Source organism: Leuresthes tenuis, unplaced genomic scaffold, assembly GCF_036924035.1.
Source record: "Leuresthes tenuis unplaced genomic scaffold, fLeuTen1.0.hap1 SCAF_18, whole genome shotgun sequence".
NCBI lineage: Eukaryota > Metazoa > Chordata > Actinopteri > Atheriniformes > Atherinopsidae > Leuresthes > Leuresthes tenuis.
The window spans coordinates 24,228,803-24,248,447 of record NW_027325372.1 but is presented as its reverse complement, the minus strand read 5'-3'; the positions used below and the strand labels follow the sequence as shown (position 1 = coordinate 24,248,447).

The 19,645-nt window shown below is 42.4% G+C and overlaps 1 protein-coding gene across 2 annotated transcripts in view; it reads right to left on the bottom strand.

The window, feature by feature from the left end:
* The window catches only part of ptprua (protein tyrosine phosphatase receptor type Ua), a 204,567-nt gene that overhangs the window by 142,831 nt on the left and 42,091 nt on the right, over positions 1-19,645 (bottom strand). For both annotated transcript variants that reach the window (XM_072370575.1, XM_072370576.1), the window contains exon 2: positions 3,090-3,218. In XM_072370575.1, the coding sequence (XP_072226676.1) occupies positions 3,090-3,218 (129 nt within the window). The remainder of the gene's footprint in view (positions 1-3,089; positions 3,219-19,645) is intronic.

Here is a 19,645-nt window from a genome sequence, read left to right as displayed (position 1 = left end):
TTTATCAAGTCATTTGTACAACAGTGGCTGGATGGCTAAAATCACTTTTCCAATGAATATCTGTTCGTAATAAAGCCAAAACACCTGTTTGTTTGGCAGGATGTGGGCAGTGGTAGATGAGCACTTACATCTTCATACTTCTCCAGCAATAAACTGTTGATGTGTCATCGCTGGGAGAAGATAAATGAGAGGAAAATCTATGATGGGCTGTGCTTGGCCCATCATAGATTTGGCCAAAATTTGCTAAAGCACTTTAAATGGCCTTGTTGTGAAAGATGATTTATACATCAACTTATCAACAGCTGGAAACTGACCAGGTTACTAACTTCCACATCTGCATACGTTACCTCTTTTGTGTTGCTCTCCTTCACAGATAAAAATGCAGCATCTTTTTGCCGTTTCCCTCTGCCTAAACTCACCTGGACATTGGCAGGGTAAATAAAGTATTTTGCAGCAAAAACTACGCATACTTCAAAGAGTGCTTGGAATAGAGTGCTTACAACAGATGCTCACGTCCACCTGTTACTTGTCACACATGGGAGCTGTCCAATGTGAGAACAGTCTACAACTGCTCAGGGGTGAGCTGCTCTGCTACAGCAGGTGTGCACTGAAAATTGTTGTCAGTGAAGTACTAGGTACAGCTACTTTTTTCCTTCCTCTCAGATGTCAGTATGTGGCTATGCTCAGTCTGAAGCTGGATTGTATGTCACAATTCATCATAACAGTCAGTACGTTCAACTGAGCCATTTAATTGGACCACAGTCTTTGCGCCTTAGGGGAATCGATTTACTAAGCTAAGTATGTGCGAAATTGGTGCCAGGTTGATCTGCAAATTGTACAGCTTTGCATTCTGTACATTTCATTCATGCTATGCAGTTTTTACCACTTTAACAAACTAAATGCACTCTGTCCCTTATGTTATTCTCTGTTGTTATAAGCTAGGCTATTTTTTTAATTGGCTTTGTATGAATTGGACTAATTTAGAATTTGAATGAATTGATTGCATTACAATTAATCTAGTTGTAATAAGCTTGAGTTGGAACTAAAAACTAAATTGATTTTAATCTTTATCTTCTTCTGTTAACCGGCTTCTTCTGTGACCTCCAGGACAAGGCCTCTGGGTCGAGCATGCACAGAATTCCAGTTCCATTGTATGTGTACTGTATACGCTAGAGTAATTCAACTCCCAACTGCATTATCTGGGTGTGTTAGTCTAATTTCAGTTGGACCAACATGTTTTCAAAGTCCATTTTAAGTCCATCTAACAAAATAACTCGATTTCTTTCTAATAACATGTAATCATATTGAGTGAATAGCAGATACTTCTATAGAATCAACATAGTTAGCTATCTGCGATTGTTACTTATTGTTCTTTTTGTTGTTTCTGAAATTCCAGTGTCATACTGTACCTGCCTTGTACAATAACTCAGTGAGGGCCTGCACCAACCCATTATGGTGTGCCCAAGGCGACCCAGACCCTCCCCCAGGCACCTGGCTGGGCCCAGACCCAAGACTCTGCATCACAACCAATGCCCGAGCAGTCCAGCCACCCCGCCCAGAGCCATCAGCACAAAGCCCCCCAGTGATCCCCACCCATTTCCGCAAGCCACCAAAGCCACCAATAAGGCCAGTCATGTAGCTCCCCCACAATGACCCATCCAACCTTTGTTCTGTATTTAGTCATGGTTCATCTTGTGAGCTAGATCTAAACTATTTTGATATATATTGTTACTTATCAGCTAAGAATAGTGCTGAAAATCCAATCCATCACTGTCTTTGGTCTTCTGTAAAGTTTTTAAACTGGTTTGTTTTTCCGCAGAAATTTAGAGATGTATGAATCTAGTGACTTAAGCTAAGTAGCGGATTAGTTAACTTTTGGTAGGACCATCATATTAATGGAAGCAACTCTCCCCATGAGTGATGTGGTTAGGGACTTCCATCGTGTGATATCACCCTCTACTGTCTTTAAAAGCTGCACATAATTTAGCTTTGTTAGCTGGAGCCTGGAGGAAATGTTTGTGCCTAAATATCTAATATTTCCTGACTGTAAAATGGTAGTGGGTATATTCTGGAAACTACAGATAATGGGCAGAACTGTGGTTAATAGAGTAGTCAGAAAGTGCTGAGAATTTATTTCTGAGCGTGAATGTATGAGTTAGAGGTGTCTGTGAGTTCTGCAGGAAAAGTAATACATCATCAGCATAAAGGCTTCTTTTACGCTCAACACTTTTGGATTGGATTCCTGTAATATCTATATTTTGTCTGATTGCATCTGCAAGAGGTTCTTAAAAAAGGCAAACAGTGAGGGGGAAAGTGTCTGGTATCTCTCTGCAGACTAAAGCTTGGAGAGGTTTGATCATTTGTCTATACAATATTCTTATCCAGTTGCTGAAGGACGACCCAAACCCAAATTTGTTTAAAGTTGCAAATAAGGATTTCCAGTTAACCTGATCAAATGCTTTTTATGCATCTGGAGAGACAATTGTGGTTTCCAAGTTGTCAATCGAAGAATATTCTATGAGATTAATTAGCCTGCGTGTGTTAGTGGATGAGTGTCTATCCTTTATAAAACCTATTTGGTCAGGATGTATTATAAGAGGATTTATTTTTTCTAGTCTTTTGGCGAGGGTATTTATTAGTGATATTGGACAGAGGTTGGATGGAAGTACGTGGGTCTTTTCCTGGTTTCTGTAGTAGGCTAAAGTTAGCAGAGTTTATATTTGGGGGTAGCCTGTCATTCTCTTTTATTTGCAATACCATTTTGTGAAATGCATGTGCCAAAACAGTCCCAAAATTCTTTGTATGGCTCCACTGGAAATCCATCTAGTCCTGCGGCTCTATTTCTAGGCATATTTTGAAGAGCTTCAGGGTGTTCACCTATTAAAAGAGGTAAATCCAAAGCCATGACCTGTTCAAGTTGTAATTCTGAATGGTTGATGTTACTAAGAAGCTGATCTTCTGGTGGATCATTTTGTGATGAACATAAGGTTTTGTAGAAGTCCCTAAAAGTGTTGTTGATTACGTCAGGGAACATCGTGGTTTTAACACATCAAAGCTATCTTTTAACTGAGATCCACTTCGAAGCCTACCTCGCAGAAGATCCGTGGTCGGGTGAGGCCAGCTGTAGGTCCTGATTAGCTGCCAGTCAAAGTCGTCTTCTTGGCCCTGTCGGTAGTCGCATAAGCCAGGGTCTGAATCCTCATCAAAGGTGCAGCCAGCTACAGAGAGGGAAAACAGTTTTTTTTTAAAGTGTTATAAGAGGAGAAACTGAAAAGCAGTTTTTCTCTGAAAAGTTGCTGTAAGTAAAGTTTCTTTGCAGCACGCTGCCTGGAGAAAGAAAAAGTATTGGAGGAACATTACTGCTCAGTTACATCACAGTCTCATTGTAATTGCCCTTAATACATCAAAACACAGAGAATCTTTGCAGCTATAAACTAAATTACAGCCAATACTTGGCACCAGGCGGTCAGCACAGTCTGCAGCACACTCATCTATCCCCTTTAAAACCCACCACCATTTGGTGCAATTAGCCCTGTGGTGTGAAAATGACACAGCAGCCACAGGTCACCCTGATAGGCTGCAATAATGGGCCGAATGTGCCAGAGCAGCAAAGGGGGTTCTGTAGCTGATGGAGGGCAACAACAGCCTGGCTCTCAACCAGTGAAGGTGACCCAACCCTGTCTGACATCTAATAGTTACATTCACTATTTGGCCATTATCACACAAACCACAGGCTTTTAAAGGCACCAGCTCTGCTATCGAACCAGGGGGTAAAAATGTTCTATTCTTGTTTAATTGGTCAGCTTGGTGCACACAAGCACTTTAGAAAATCTCAAAATGATTATTCTGGACTTAGGAAGATTTCTGATCATGCATGGTTATGAGCCTTAGGCTTCCCCTCGATGCCCACTGGAGCTTTGGTTTTACAATTGCCCTCACTGTTTTGATTGTTTCCCTGATTGATTTATTCATTCTAATGTCTGAAAATGGTGAAAAGTTCCGATCACAACTATGCAGAGCTGCTTGTGTCGCCCAAGTAACAGTCTAAAACCAAGACAACAATAATGCAGGTATAAACTGCACAACAGCCACATAAATGCTGAAAATAATGTCAAACAAATCCATAATAAGATTGTTTCACATGATTCCATCCACTGATAAATCGCTTGAAGGAAGATGTGGGTTTCATTGCATTCATCGTTACCAGACCCGAATACAAAATTGGCCGGATCTTGATGTGGGGAACTCTGATCTTTGTGCCTGTAAGACAACAAAATAAACTGCTTTGGAAAAACTCTGTGGATTCGATTGATTTTGGAATAATAAAGAAACACAGAGTGCTCTGGTACTTGACAGATATCAATATTTATGTTAGCAAGATTTGTTCAGAGAGCAATATAAGATGGAAAAAGTTAGACGAATGGATAGTGGGTAATTCTCATCCACCAATTGTGCCTGTTTATTTTAAGTTTCTGGATTCCAGAGGGAGCAGCCTACAATTGTAGCAAGAGCAGTCTTGGAGAAAAATTGGTAAAAAAAATACATCACATCGTTAGCAATCTCCAAACAGCAGAGGGCATTAATTTTCTTTTTGATTTTTGCATTACAATAAATCAAAACCACCAATGATTTTTGCTGTTGCCTTCTAACAGAGTGGTAGCTAATTCGGCCAAAGTGCCTTGATTACTCTTGTTTCTTATTTGGTTGGCCTTATCTTTAGCAAAGACACTCTGTTCAAGGATCAAAAGAGTAACTTTAGTTACTTTCGTTTAGTGTGCTGAACAGCAGGCAGTCAGACGACACTGACTTGCTTATAACCAGCGTCTCCAGTTGGGTGGATAGTTAATGTCACAGTTTTTGTTTTGATTATTGTTATGTTCAGGTTCTTTGTTATGTTCTTGTCATGTTTTTCCTCTGCCACATAGTTTCACTCATGTCACCTGTTTCATTGTCATCAGCTGCACTCACTCACTAATCACCCTCCTCAGTATTTAGTCTCCCAGTTGGTTAATGTTCTTTGCAGAATCCTTACGACCCTTCATCCCACAGTTGCCACTGGCAAGTCTGGTTCTTGCCTCATAGTCTTTTCTCGTTTGTAATTCATAGTCTTGTTATCCATAGTCTTGTTATGTATAAGTCACAGTCTTGTCTTGTTTTGTTTGGTTATTCACAGTTCAAGTATTGTTGATAACCGGCTCAGCCGCGCCTTTTGCTCTTGACTTGCTTTTGGAATAAACCTTTTTGAATTTAAAGAACTGCATCTGGGTCCTGCCATCACCACCGATCTTGACAGTTAACAGGTTAAGTCTGCAGATTTATCATTGCAGAGCTGTTTTGTACAGCTCAGATTATTTGGTATTTTGATTGCCCTCCTAAAGACAGCTTTGCTTGCTTGTTTCCTCCATTTTCACAGAAACGTAACAAACACAACATGCTAGATCTGCTGGATCACACGGCTAATAAGCACCAACAGGCTGTAGTATTTCAATTCTATTGGGTGAGCAGTGTTCAAAGCTTCCCCACACTGAAAAGGATGTATGAAACAACAAAAAGTAACAGCCTAGAGGCAGAGATGCAAAATATTAGTTTTTAGTCCCTATGTTGGAAAGAGCAGTTGATTTCCACCATGCTGCTCTGCCATATAACTACGGTAAATAAGAAGGGACAAATAACCAAAAAACATTGTTGTAGTAGTGGTATGCATTGCTTGCAACTTGCAATTAGTGCAAGATGTCGCTGTATCTAAAACAATTGACCTTTTTTTCTTCAAACTTTTGACACACATGCGCAGTAGTGGTAACCAGGGACAGCCGTGATGTCACAGGAAGTTAAACCAGACGAGCTCTGGTATCATGGCTACCCGGCAACGGAGCTCAAAAGTGTGGGAGCATTTTAAGAAAAATAAAGACAAATGTGTGCAATGCAATATCTGCAAGGTAGAATTTGCCTTCCACAGCAGCACAACGACGATGCACGAGCATCTGAAAAGGAAGCATGTTGCTGTGGCTGATTGTGAAGAGGGACGTCATCTCGGTAAGCTAACTGGTTTGTTAGCTGCTAAAATTAGCGTAAACAGAGAATTAACTTGCTACTTACTCATATTGATAGCTGTAAACGTTAACATTAGCTATGACGATTTGATTAATTAGCCTTAGCACATATTTCATGTGTTTTCTGTAACGTTATAACAGTGATGTGTTTGAATAGGAATGCTAATGTTTGCTAACGTAACGCAAATGTCCTGACTGAGTCCATACTGAACATGTTGGTGTTATAGTTGAATCAGTGAGACCAAAACCTTTTGTGAATAATTCTTTAGTTTCAGGTGCCTCCCTCATTTAATTTAAATGCAGCTATGTTTGATGTCAGAGACAAATGAAGTATTTATTTTTGTGTGTTTTCTACAGAGTTAAATAATTGTTTGTTGCAACAAGCTGCATATTTCAAAGGGTTAATGAACTATGATATTAACTGTCTTTTTTTTTAGCATATACCTTAAACACTCCAAGCTGAAAGATAATGATGGTTATATAAGAGCAGCTGCATCCTGGTGCGATAAGCTGTATGTTTTACATTCAATATACGTATGATCCGATTAGTCGACTAATCAGATTCTTTTTTTTTGGATTAGTCAACTAATCGGATCATACGTATATTGAATGTAAAACATACAGCTTATCGCACCAGGACTACTATCAAAATAATCGTTTGTGGCAGCCCTAATGAATACTGATATCACAGTTAATACTTCCAGTTTCTTGAGTAACAAAAATTAAACCCAAGTTGCAAAACCCATGCGCAGTCAAAGGACTTGTAAACAGGAAACCAGAATCATTGGGACACATGCTTTTTGAGAACCCTACTGAGTCTCCTCACGTTTAAATATACAGTGCGATTTGTACAGAGCAGCTCCACCTGCTCAGAGAGCGGCTCAGGAATAAAAGAGGGATTCAGGGGAGCTGCTCATTTGTACAGTGTTGCACAGGCCTGTCAGCCAACCGCTAAGCTGGCCATCAGTCAGTCTGAACCTGCTTTAGAAAACAAGCCTAACGGTCCTCTATCTAACTCCAAATACCCTCGGTTAGTCCAGCTGCAGTCCCTGGACCCTCTTCACCATCAGATCGTATTAAGGCTTGACAGCAGTGCTGCTGCTGGTAAAGAGCTGCTCTGACTCTTTGCCAACTTCTGCTTAAAAGTATCCCACTTGGCCAACTCCCCCCAAGTTGCCGTTTGTATTTGGTTCAGAAACTCCATCTGTTTTCTTAAGTAATATACAAGTATCGCATGTTGCAATAAACTACACAGTCTGTTAATTTAAGACCAATGCTTTCACCATTCCTGCTAACAAACAAACATCACCCCCTTTTCCCTTCTGCCTGCAGCCGAGCGAGTGTTTCCGGATGTGTAAGCAGATCACAGTTTTAATTGCCTCCTGTGTGAAGGCTGCATGTTGTGCTGCACGGTCCCTGTTTATCAGAGAATGAGAGGGCCGAGTGGTTGAAACGGGGCCCACGGTGAAGGCCTGCTTTTCACTGAGAGCCCTCCAGCTTGGTGAAGAAATGTCACCATCAGACACGTTCCACTGACTCCCCTCATTAGGACTCCTCCTTCCACGCCTCCTTTGCTTTCAGCGTGCATGCTCCTCTCGGCGCCCAAATGAGCTTCTCTGGCAGCAGGAGGGAAAGCCCATGTAATTAAAAAATCCACGTGCATTCTGCTGAGTTCTAACTGATGCGAGCATGTGTGGATGTGCATTTCTAAAAATATGTGTGGAAGGAGAGTTTTTTTTTTTTGCTGTTTTGATGCCAGTTAAAATTTAGTAAAATTGTAATGAATCTGTCAGCGCCAAATCACGCCAAACCCCTAATGACTCCAAATTAATTTGAGTTCTTCATAGCGACAGGGGACCTGGCCGGCGTGGGACCAAGACTGCTCACATTTCCACATAATAAACCTAGATGTGAGAGAAAGGAGCTTTTAGAATGCCAACTGCTTATCAGAGGCGATAGCGCCGCTCTGTTCAGAACACTCCCCAAGCGATGTGGGACACGGACAACAAGGCCTGCGATAACTTCAGTGAGACACTGTCAGAGCTGACAACTCTCTCAGGAAGAGAACAAAAAGGGGAAAAGAAATAAAAACGAGGCTTCCTCCTCTTTGAAAGGTAGGGGAGGTAATTTGCCAAACAAGACCTCAGCTTGTTGTAAGATACAAAGCCTAGAATGATTTAGCTGTGCTTGGCTTGTCTTCCTGTCTCAAATCGACATATTTTCCCATCCTTCTCTTCGCACAAAGAAAAAAAGAACAAAGGGAGACGTTGCACTCGCACTTTCTCCCTTCACACCTAAATTGTAACTTTCTGTTGTTGGAAGCACTGATAAATGATCCGGTTCTGTCTCGTCCACAGCCAGAGGTTCATTACCAGATCACCCAGCCTTAGATCAGCCGCAGGGTCCAACAGATACCTCAGATCCCACATTAGCAAGCCAGGCGCTGTTTTTCTGCTTTCTAATCTCACATGTGACTGCTGAACAGAACACTCCCCCCAGTGTGGCGTGGGGGAAAAGGCAGGAAAGCCTGCGAGAGGCGGCAAAGAACCTCATTAATACATCCTCCAGTGATGATCCAAATACCATCAGAGGCCTCCCCATTTCAAGTCAGAACTGAGTAAGAACAAACTGCAGTGTTCTGATGATGTCACAATACCTGAGCGCCTTACTGAGGTGTTTATTCTAAAGCTTTTAGTGCTTCATGGCACAAACGACCAAATGTCAAATCTTTACATACAATTCCATATATGTTCATTGCCGATTGTTGGTCTCTTCATGACTAAATCGCTGCAGCATCATCTGAACATATTCAGTGTTACTATAGCAATTTGAACCTTAACATTTATCATAGGGGAGGGTCAAACTTTTTTGTCCATGTAAAGTCAATTCAGAGATTTGAATGGAAACATGTTGCTGCATGTAAGATGGTAGAAGATCAAGAACTGTGTTGTGCTGAATTGTGGGTTTAGAGTCAGCGTAACTGCTTAGCGGCTGCAAGACAGCCAGAAGAGTCCCTGCAGGGAGATTAATGGGAGGATGTGTGCAGCAGCCTGAATACTTGCGACGGACCCCCATGCACAAGCGTCCAACTTAGCTTGTTCTGCAGTGAACATGGCGACCCTGACTAATAGCCCACACACCAAGCTCATCATAAACGCGTTGTGATGGATCAGGTGGAAAACCCAAGTCTCTTACACAGCATTTATCCTGGAGAGGGAGACATAAATTAGAGGGGCGAGACAGAAAACGTGGGCGGGGTGAACAGTCCCGAAAGAGGGGCAGGGATGATGAGAACAAATCAAACGCAGTGCACGGCACAACCGGAGGATTCTTTCCCCCTTAGCAAAGCTTATGCCGTAGCAGGTCAGAGAAGTTGGTTTTGAGTGATCACTTTTTGCCGTTGCTGTCGTCGGAAGACTTAAATCATCTGTACATAACAAGGACTCTTTGCAGTTATTCTTACAGTGCTGACAGCCGATTCTAATCAGAGGAAATCTCAGCCAGGCTCATGGTTCACGTGTCAGTGCTTTATTTCAAACGCTGCATCCTCTCCCACGTTTCCTCTCTCATGAGCCATCTGATTGCTGCTTGTTTATGTTTCAAGGAAACGTATCGAGAACTTTGTCCCCTCCAGTTTGATTTCAAACTTTTTCCTGCACGGCAGTTTTATTTCCAGGGCTGCTTCTCTTTTAGTCAAGCCGCTATTCTTTTCACAAATCTCTCCTTTCTTTTTTTTTTCTTTTTTTTAAAATAGTACTTCACCGGCTGAACCTAACCAAAAATATCCTCCTATACTGATAAAGCAGCCCTTTCTGTTAAGCTCATTTCCCATTGCAATGAAGCAAATTCCTCAGGCAAACCACCTAATATCGTGTAACGAGCGGCGGCGCTCTGCTGCTCCTTTAATCTCGGAGCTTTCAGTTACAGCAGCTCTGCTGGGACTGAGGATCCAGGATGTTCTGCCGCTTCTCTTGTTAGGTTTGAGATAAAGCTCCGCCACTGCGTGATTTGCATTCGAGAGTGCACAGGCAATGCATCAGACCTGACGAGTTTACTTATGAACGAAGTGGGAGGAGGGGAGGGAGGGGCGGGAACAAGCGAGACACGGTCGAACGGCCCATCAATACTGAGGCAGCAGACGCCACTTCTTCATGGACCATTAAAAACAGCCACTGCTTTGTCAGAGGCGTTAGCAATGAAGAGGGCAGCAAGCGGAGTATGATGGTTTATTAAAGAGAAGCAGTGCTCTCTGTAGGCTGCAGAGTTCGGTCAATATTGTTTTTATTACATCGAAAACAATACACACAGCATCAATTTTTCATGCCATAAAACTTAAGTGAATTTCAATCCTTACAGCCCGAACTGGGGTATAGATGTTAGACGCTTAATATGCACAAGATCCACAAACACACACACACACACAACATTAAAGGTACCCTGTAGAGTTTAATCCTAAACAAACGAAAGCGCAGCATTCACTTTCACGCAGGAAGTCATTTTGTGTCCCTTCGGTCTGACAAACCCACTGAGTGCATTTGCTTCATCTTCAAATATTTATCGAGCCAGTTCTTTCTTTTAAGTATTCATGATGAATTGTTTACAGCCACTCTCCTCCTCTCCAGTCTTTGTTGGTGCATTGTTTTGTCTGTCTTTGCCGACTGCAACCCGAAACATAAGCCAGAAGGTTTACAAGCAGGCTCTTCTCACCCATTCAAAGCAATGGGTTTTATTTTTTTCTGTATTTTCTTGTCTTTACACATCAAGAACCGGGCTGTGCTCAGACTGTCCACTATATAGAGGACTCATTGAGGTATGGAGGCAGCCAGCTGCTGATGTCATTCCTAATCTATTTTAAGGCAGCATTGCTTTATAATTATGAGCCACGATTCACAGTCACGACTCAGAAACACCGGCGGCGAAGTGAAGTCTTGAAGTGAAAACAGGTGATGGACAGCACCAGGTTTTTCTTTAAAAAAAAAACAGTAAACATCTCAATTCACAACACCGCCGTGAAACTTTGTGATGGTAATCCCTGCTAATCACCTGCAAATATTTCTATTTAAACTGTACCATACCCACAATATCACCCACAAAATCCACTGTGGCCTCAAATAGTTAAAAAGCGAGTTCCATTACAACTAAACCCTGATATGTTAATCGTTAAATTGAAAAATGCACGTTTCAAATATTCCTTTGGTGATAAGGGTGAGCAGAGCACGTTATATTTGTATTTGTGGAGATAAGAAAATGATTCCTATTTGACTAAAACTGAAATTAGTCATAAAACTTCAGTTTTCCTTTTGCCAAAACTTTGACTACAGACTGCAGACGTCAGTGCTCGACTCTGATTTACTGCTCAGATCCAATTTTCCGTTGGCCTGTTCTCGTTACTCTTTTGTGTTGGTGATATCAGTGTGAAGGATTCACTGTGCCGAGCCGATCCGCATGCGCAAAGAATAAACGAAGACGTCGTCACACAAGCAAAAAGACAAAGACGTCACTATATACAGAAATGATCCCTGAATGAATTATAATGCTGATCGAGAGTGACGCGGAAGTTGCATGAGTTCCAATTCGAACGTACAGACAGAGGTCGCATCGCAAAAATATCGGATCTGTACTGTTCACACAGTGAAAAAATAAACCGGTCCAAGTCAGGTATGAGCAGAATATTGGATTCAGGCAGTCTGACCGTAGCGTTTGTGGGCTGATAAACTATGACAGTAACACTGAAAGCTTCAGCTTTCTCACCCTTAACACACAGCAGTGAGCTGACATCAGAACCTGGAGTCTGACTGGGGCAAAAAAAAGAATTTGTTCCTGAATGCTCCACTCTTTAGGTGAAGCGTTGTCGTTTGGTACAGAACATCCCAAAATCAGGAATTAAAACATATTTTCACCTGTTCAGCTAGTGAACCCTCCAATGCAGTGAAGAAATTCCAGAGCTAAAACAATCCAAAGACCGTCCATCTATGATCTGAATCTAACAGATCATCGATCCAATAAAATTTAAACCCATACACTTGCAGGAAGTCTGATACGCATATATAATGAAATTATATTGCCTATAACTATCATATAGAGGGCAACAAAAACACTGTGCAGGCCATTTTAACACAAATTATATTCAAATGAGCATGAAAAGGATTTTCTATCTGCACCTAAATGCTAAAATCAACTCATTTGATGGTGCACTAACTTCTCATATCTGTCAGCAGAAGCATCATCTTCAGTCAATTTGATTAATAAATATTAAGCTTCAATGTACAGGGGCAAAATAGGAAGAAGAACATTAGAATAGGGCACCTTGAAAGTGGGTTTTTATTTCATTCCTAAACTTTTTATCACGTCTTTAACAGTGTTTTGTCCACAGCTGCTCAGTCTCATGTGACAGGTCGCTCAGCTCCCTGTCGACAGCAAAGCCTTTTATTGGAGGCGATAACTAACACTCAACAACAGCAGCCTCAATTCTCGGCAGAATAGAGATGTAGGTTGCCAGGAGCATGAGAGAAGGGTGGGACAAACCAATGTGGACTAAAGTTAACCGGTCGTGAGGTTGGGACAAGTGAAACCAGTGGGTAGACCATAGCCAATCAATTCACACGCCCCTCCAGCTTATCAGCTGTACTCACAGTGAGATGAAGTGAAACACCTGAACACAGCCTTTTAGACCTGACAGTTTCCTGTTTAGGTTTAGGCATCAAAAGCACTGAGTTGTGGGTCAGGGAACAAGATGAAAGGGGTCGGGGAAAAAAGAGAAATCACAGTGTGGACTCAAGTATTTCCTTTCATAAAAGCACGGCTTCGGTAAAGTCGGCCACTCTGTCGGTTCGTCAGCTGTGAGTTACAAGCAGGGTGCGAACTACGGGGGAGCTAGAGGGGTCTCAGCCCCCCTTAATGAGACATGAGCTCCCCTGAAAACATGATTTATGAAATTTTGGGGGGTCTCTAAATTACTGGCAAAATGCTGTTTTTTCCCAAGCAATTCCTTTTTGTTTTGTTTTTTTTTGTACTGTCATAATCATGCATCACGAGTAGAATTAGGCTATTTTTAATGTATAATTTGTGCATGAGGGTAATTATCACTATTTCAATTTAATAAAGATGCCGGCCTGCATGCAATTCTTGTCCTCACCATTGAAGCGTGGGGGCGCTGTGTCATAAACCGAACGTTACTTAATCTTTAAATATGAATAAGAAAAAAATATTGGCTAAATGTGGCTAAATCATAAATCCATCATGTCTAAAGGAAGACAGGCAAATCTACTTGCACATTTTGAATTTACCAAGAAATCGAATCTTTGGCTGATGATGCTTTCTTGAGGGCAACTGACACCACTGCTGCACCTGCAGGGAAACCTGCTGCCTGTGAAAGCCCACCAACACCCGGGCCCGGGGTGACCGGCATACAGGACATGGTTCATCTCAAGGGGTTTATCCAATAAATAAATAAGTATAAATATATCTCAGCAGGGCTAAACCGCTGTGCTTTTGTGACAAAGATAGTAAATGTAGAGTGAAAGCTCTGGCAGTGATAAAATGGCTTTCCAGCCTCGGACAAACCTGTCCCTTAAGTCTCCATTAAATGCAGATGAACCGCAGCCATATTTTGTTTGTACTCCCTGCCCTCTTTCTTCACCATCTGGTTTTTCCCCTCCTATCTTTGATTGAACAAACCGTCTTGCTCCAACCTGCTGCATTCTCACTCACCATACTGCAAATAAGTCACTATGAACACCCCAAAGAAGGAAATGGGTGTGTGGGGGGGTGTAAATAAAAAATCTAATTTCCCTCTAACTGCATGCTGCACTTTTCCCGCCTGGGTTGGAAGCAGACGGTAAGATTGGCACTGCAGGGCATACACTGTTGTGTGAAATTGTTTCATTACTGGTGCACAATGGTTTCAGTTGCTAACTGCAACAGCCAAACTCCCAGTGGCCCGGGCCTGCCAAGACCAGTAACTTCAGATACAACAACACTCAGGCATCCTTCAGTATCCTTAAGAAGGTAATAGATTATTTACTGACCTCTGGGGAAAAAGTAACCAATAGTTCTTTTCACACGGCCTGTTCAGTTTTGCCAGAGAGCGGTCAGAGTCAGGGGGTCAAGCTGATGCACGTTTGGGCGCAGGTAATCATAGAGCTGAGGAGCCAGCCGAAGGAAACGTGTCGCTCTATACACTGATGCAGCGCTGAGGCGCTTCTGGTGTGTGAACGAGTAGTAGCAAGCAATGACAGCGTAACAAGGACGTGTTCTTTCCAACATTACCCGGCGATCTCTGTGTGGAGAAAGTCCGAAGGCCCAATCTCAGTGAGGTGTGCTGCCAGTAGCTGTGCCAGATTGTGCAGATTTTGCTGCAGGATGTGATTGCAAATGGATGAAAGTTATGTTATGTTTATGTTTATGCATTTAGCAGACGCTTTTACCCAAAGAAACTTACAGGTAGGCAGATAGGGTAAGGGGGTCTTACCTAAGGACCCCTACTGGAGGTAGTACCTTTCATGCAGGGGATCTGAACCCTGGTCTCCCACACGAAAGGTGGAAATCATACCTGATTGCAGTGTTTCCACTGTTTTCTTCCAGAAGTATTTTTCTAAACCAACTAAAACAACATGGCAGCACAGACAAACTGTATACCAGCAAGAGATGGAAAAATAGATACCGGCAGAGAAAGAAAAGGCTCAGGCTAGGAAATATACTCCCCCCTTTGTCAGCAAAGAGAGTGTTTATAGATCCTCTGCCAACAATTTATTTAGGTGTCACAAAGTAGCTGCCGTGGACCAAGCAGATACTTTTCATTAGGATGGGCTCTTCACTTTCATTTCTCGTTTAATCTTTCCATCGCCTCTCATGCTCCACAGAGACATCAATTATAGAGCTCCATCTCACACAATCAGATCTGCTTAGCCTGTCAATGCTATTGTTAGAGACATTATGACGACAGGAGCACATGAATGGAGGTTGATGAATAAAAGCAGACCTTGTCCGATGAGGCCCAAAAAACACTAATCAAGAGGACAGTTTTTTTTTCTCCAGGACCTGCATTACAGCACAAGGCTGACACAACTGTGAATATGCTTGTTTTCATATGGAACAACTGATGTCAGGCCTCTTGTGTGTGCTGCAACACAGCAGCACTCGTTTTAGGAGTGACCTAAATGCATCAGCTGAAAGCTGCATCTTCCTGTGAGATGGTCATGTACGCTGAATCATTGAGGTCTTTATGCCTAAATCAGTCACGGTCAATTAGGAGTTAGATTTCAGTGTATGGTTTTAAGAACAGGGCTCGTCTCATCCCGGCGACATCAGAACAGAAGCTCCAGAAAAAAATCACATCCATCTGCAAGATGTTGTTTGATTATGGTAATGGGATGTGAGGACGAATACAAGATGAACGAGCATATGATGTCACGGCAACCAAGTGCTCGGCTGCTTTGATGTCGATTTCCATACAATAATATGGTTACAAATAAGCACATCCAAGCAGTAGCAAGACTTTTCCCCCCGTTCATATACTGTATACATATACATGTATATGTATATAAATCAACTAGAGCAGGGAACACGCTCAGAATACCAAATGATGGAATCCCCCCCCCTTTCTCTGTCCTCAGAGAACCAGTCTCTGACATCGCTGAGCCAGCACGTCCCACGGGTTCCAGAGGCAGCTGCAGGGGGCCTGACCTCCATTACTGAGACAGGGCCCTGACTGCACACACTCCCTGCCATCATAATCCCAACAGGCACATGGCGAGACAATACACTTCAGCACACCTCCCCTTGTTCATACAAAGGATGTGCTCCACATTAAAAACACAGAGCTAAGAGCACATGTGGAAATATATTGCTGTAATTTAACGTTGCAACCATTTGTACAGTTAGATTTGACACTTTGTCAAAAAGACAAACTGCGCACAACATACTAGCAATGTCACTTCATTAAAAGAATTAGTAGAAAAAATGGTTTTACTGCGATCTGTCTGTCTCACCGTCAACAGGTATTAATAAAAATCACTGAGCTGAATTTTATGGGACTGAGAGGACAGGCGAAGCGTGGACTAAGCAACAACTCAACACTTTCCTCAGAGTAGGCTTTCAGGAGTGTGGTCATCGAAGGGATACCGAGACATATGAGGGTGGTCTGATGACGGGGAGTGGAGACACACTGTGGATAGCAGCCAATGGAAATCATTTATTAGATTAACCAAATCTTTATAACCAAGAGATAAAGTTGTGGCTGTTATGTAGAATGTGGATGGGAATGAAGATTAGGGCTCGAGTGTTGTGACCACAGCTCTGCCTTCTGCAGGTGGGGAGAGGAGAGAGGTTAACTGCAACCAGGTAACACCTGTTAAAACCCTCCCACCTACCAAAATAACCAAACAATTACTGCCGGATGGCAGCCAACAGCTGTCACACTCCACCTGATAGCAGGCAAAGGCTCAGGACATTGTGCACATTCAGACACCTTCGGAGGTTCCCGGGGCTGAAGCACTGGGGAGAGAAATGGACCGTGGGTGGCCGAGCATCGCTACATGCCACAGCCCTAAAACTGTGAAAAAGCAAGCTGATGGCCAGTCTTAGTGCAGCTTTTCTTCTTTCTTTTAAGTAAAAAAATGTGTACATGAAAACTGAATCAGAAGAAAAGAAGGGAACACTGCCAGTTGTGGCATTTACATGGGATCCTCTGCAGTTGGCCTGTTAGTACAACGGTGTTATAAAATTTGCCGTTATTATGACAGCCTTCGCTGTGCAAAGGCCAGGAGCACATCTGGGCTGAATTTGGGCAGCTTTAAGCACTTATGACTGTCTTAAAGCTCTAACAATGATGCGAGGGCCTGACTGGCCATTTTTCAAAGCTAAATGTGGGCCATAAATAAACTGAAGATGAGGGCCAAATTTGGGCCAAAGACTCTATGCTATCCGGGCAATGCCCCATCTGAAAAATAAGGCAAGCTGACGCTATGTTGACCGCACTTACATGGCCCTTTGTTAGTACTGACAACTTGATGAGCTCTACATAACAAACCACAGTCATCCATTCAGGAATACATTCATACAATCCACTCTATACATTGAAGGTATATCCATAATGATAATGATACATTGTGAATTAGCTTCTGAGCCATTTCATGATTGCAGCCTGGTACTGAGTCACATTCATTGCAGTAGAGGCATTTCAGACAAAAAAAAGCCTCACCCCTCAGTCTTATCCAACATGAATGTGCTGCTGTAAGTCTACAGGACTCACGGATGTTACTGAGTCACCGTATAGGGGGGATTATCAGCATCTAAAATCCAGAACAAAAAATTCAACTATTTCTGCAGGTGTACTCGCACATGTGAAAGCAAACTGTCAAAAAGTTTGACAAAATACACAATCTGAAAAGAAGCTGTCACCACAACAGCAACCTAAAAAAAAAAAACATTTGCACACACAAACAATATGCTAAACTGGCATAACAAGGCGCCATCACCGCGGCGATGAGAGCCCCTTTCTGAAAGAGATCAGTGCTCCTTAGAGAGTCTCACTGTCTTTTGCTCCGACTTAATTACCACTCACACCTCCCCTCTCACTGTGCCGACGAGAGAAGAGAGGGCTTTGATTCGGATGCCCTGTGGAACACTTGATCCCTTTCCTTCCGGTGGCATCTTTTACTCCCTTTTCTAAGCAGTTTTTGTCTTCCGTTCCCACTTTCTACTTCTTTATCCCCCTCCCCACATCCTTACCGACAAAAGTGCCTGGCTGAGGATGCATCGAGCATCTTTTTTAGTCAGCAGAGGGTTATGCCATTCAGCCGCACATGTAAGAAATTTAAAGACGCGGAAACAGAGAGTGGTGTTCAGTAACAAGAGGCTTTACATGACATTATAAGGAGCTCTTCCTTTAGCTGCCTATACATTTAAATGAGCACTTGTGTTAAGAAGCTTGGGAGTTGGAGTGCAGTCCATTATTATGATAAAGTATTACAAAAACTCTCCAAAATGCAGACACAGTTCCTCAGTCTGCTGGTTGACTTTTGACATCTGTCTAATTCCAGCACGTGGAAGTTATTGGAATAAGCTCTGGTGAGAAAAAGAGCTCTTTCTGCTCTTCTTTATTCCACAGCAGCGAGACACAGAATTTAGTTTAAGTGTCCACTATATGCACCCTTTGTATCGATGGTTAGATTGTGTATAATGAGTTTAAAAAAGAGAGACAGAAACTGATGAGAAGCAGGTCTCATTCAATTCCTTTTAGTCCGCCTCAGAGTATGAATGAAGGTGGCAGTCTTTGTGAAGAGAGGCCACTGTGTTTGCAAGTAACAATTATGGATAATGGGTACTATAGCATAACAACAGCAGAGAAGAGTCATCAGGTCAATGGAAATAATCGAGTAGCAACATCTATCTTGTTTACTAGTATTAGCTCAAATCGTCCATCATAAAGTAGAATTGATCTTGGACAAAGAAAGGTTGCATCCACATGAGCTCTGAGTGACTCACGTACACACTGAGAGGAAAAGGCTTCTTTTCTTTTTTTCCAGGATGCATAAATGGCTGACAGCAGAGCAAAATAGAGACTTCTCTTCAACGCAATCCAGCCAAGCAAGTCCAACAGCTGTCCAAAAAAGGTGTGGACGTCAAACCCTAACCCTTAACCATAAGGCTGAACCACGGAATTAAGTATTCCAGTCCCATAGAGAAGAGAAGAGAAGGTGTCTGAACTGAAGGTGTTCCCTGATAGTTCTTTCGGACAGTTTACGTAGCAACCGAGTCTAACGGCAGAATGTGTTAGAGCCATGTCTGTCGCAGCTATGGCTCAAATATGGTACAATGACCGCTTATACGACAAAAAACTTGCTTGTTAAGCCCAGTTTTTCTGCTTCTGCCATACAGCTGAAACTAGTCCAGGTAGGCCGCCAATCTTTCTGAAAAATATCTACAAATACGAAGGTTAGACTCATTTAGGCATAAAGAAACTCTTCCAAGTGCAAAAAGTAAGACTGAGAAGATCTGTGTTACTGTGGCAACTGTTCCTTGGAGGTTAATCTCTGTGACACGGCAGCATCTTTTTCTCACCATCTGGCTATCGACGTGCACACTGTGCCCACTGCGTGAGGCTGTGCAGAGACAGACCATTTTGTGTTCGCTTCAGCTTCTATTGAATTAAATGACAATGTATGATAATGAAGATCAATAAAATAACTGTCCTCATTACTATTAATTCAGATCCCAAAGTGCCAGTTTGATTAAACTCTGATGTGACATTATACTGAGGCCCAGCTGATCTGTACTGGAGCACAGGCACCAGTAAAAAGTATCTGACGATGCCTTTCGCCACGACCAACAAGGATGAAAGATGTGTGGTGAGGCCCATGCTGGAGAGCCCAATTCAAGACCAATTCCACACGATTTCCACTGTCCTATCACTTCACACTCACTTGGAATTACTTTGCTTTCATGGTAAGTGTTAAAAAAAATCAACATGCTTAGGAGTTAATTGTGTAGCAGTCATTTTGTATGTGTGGACATAGAAACCACGTGCCCAACCTTACACATTTTACTATTCAAGGCTCAAGGTTCCCGTCGTTTCATGTACGCTGCCTTATCCA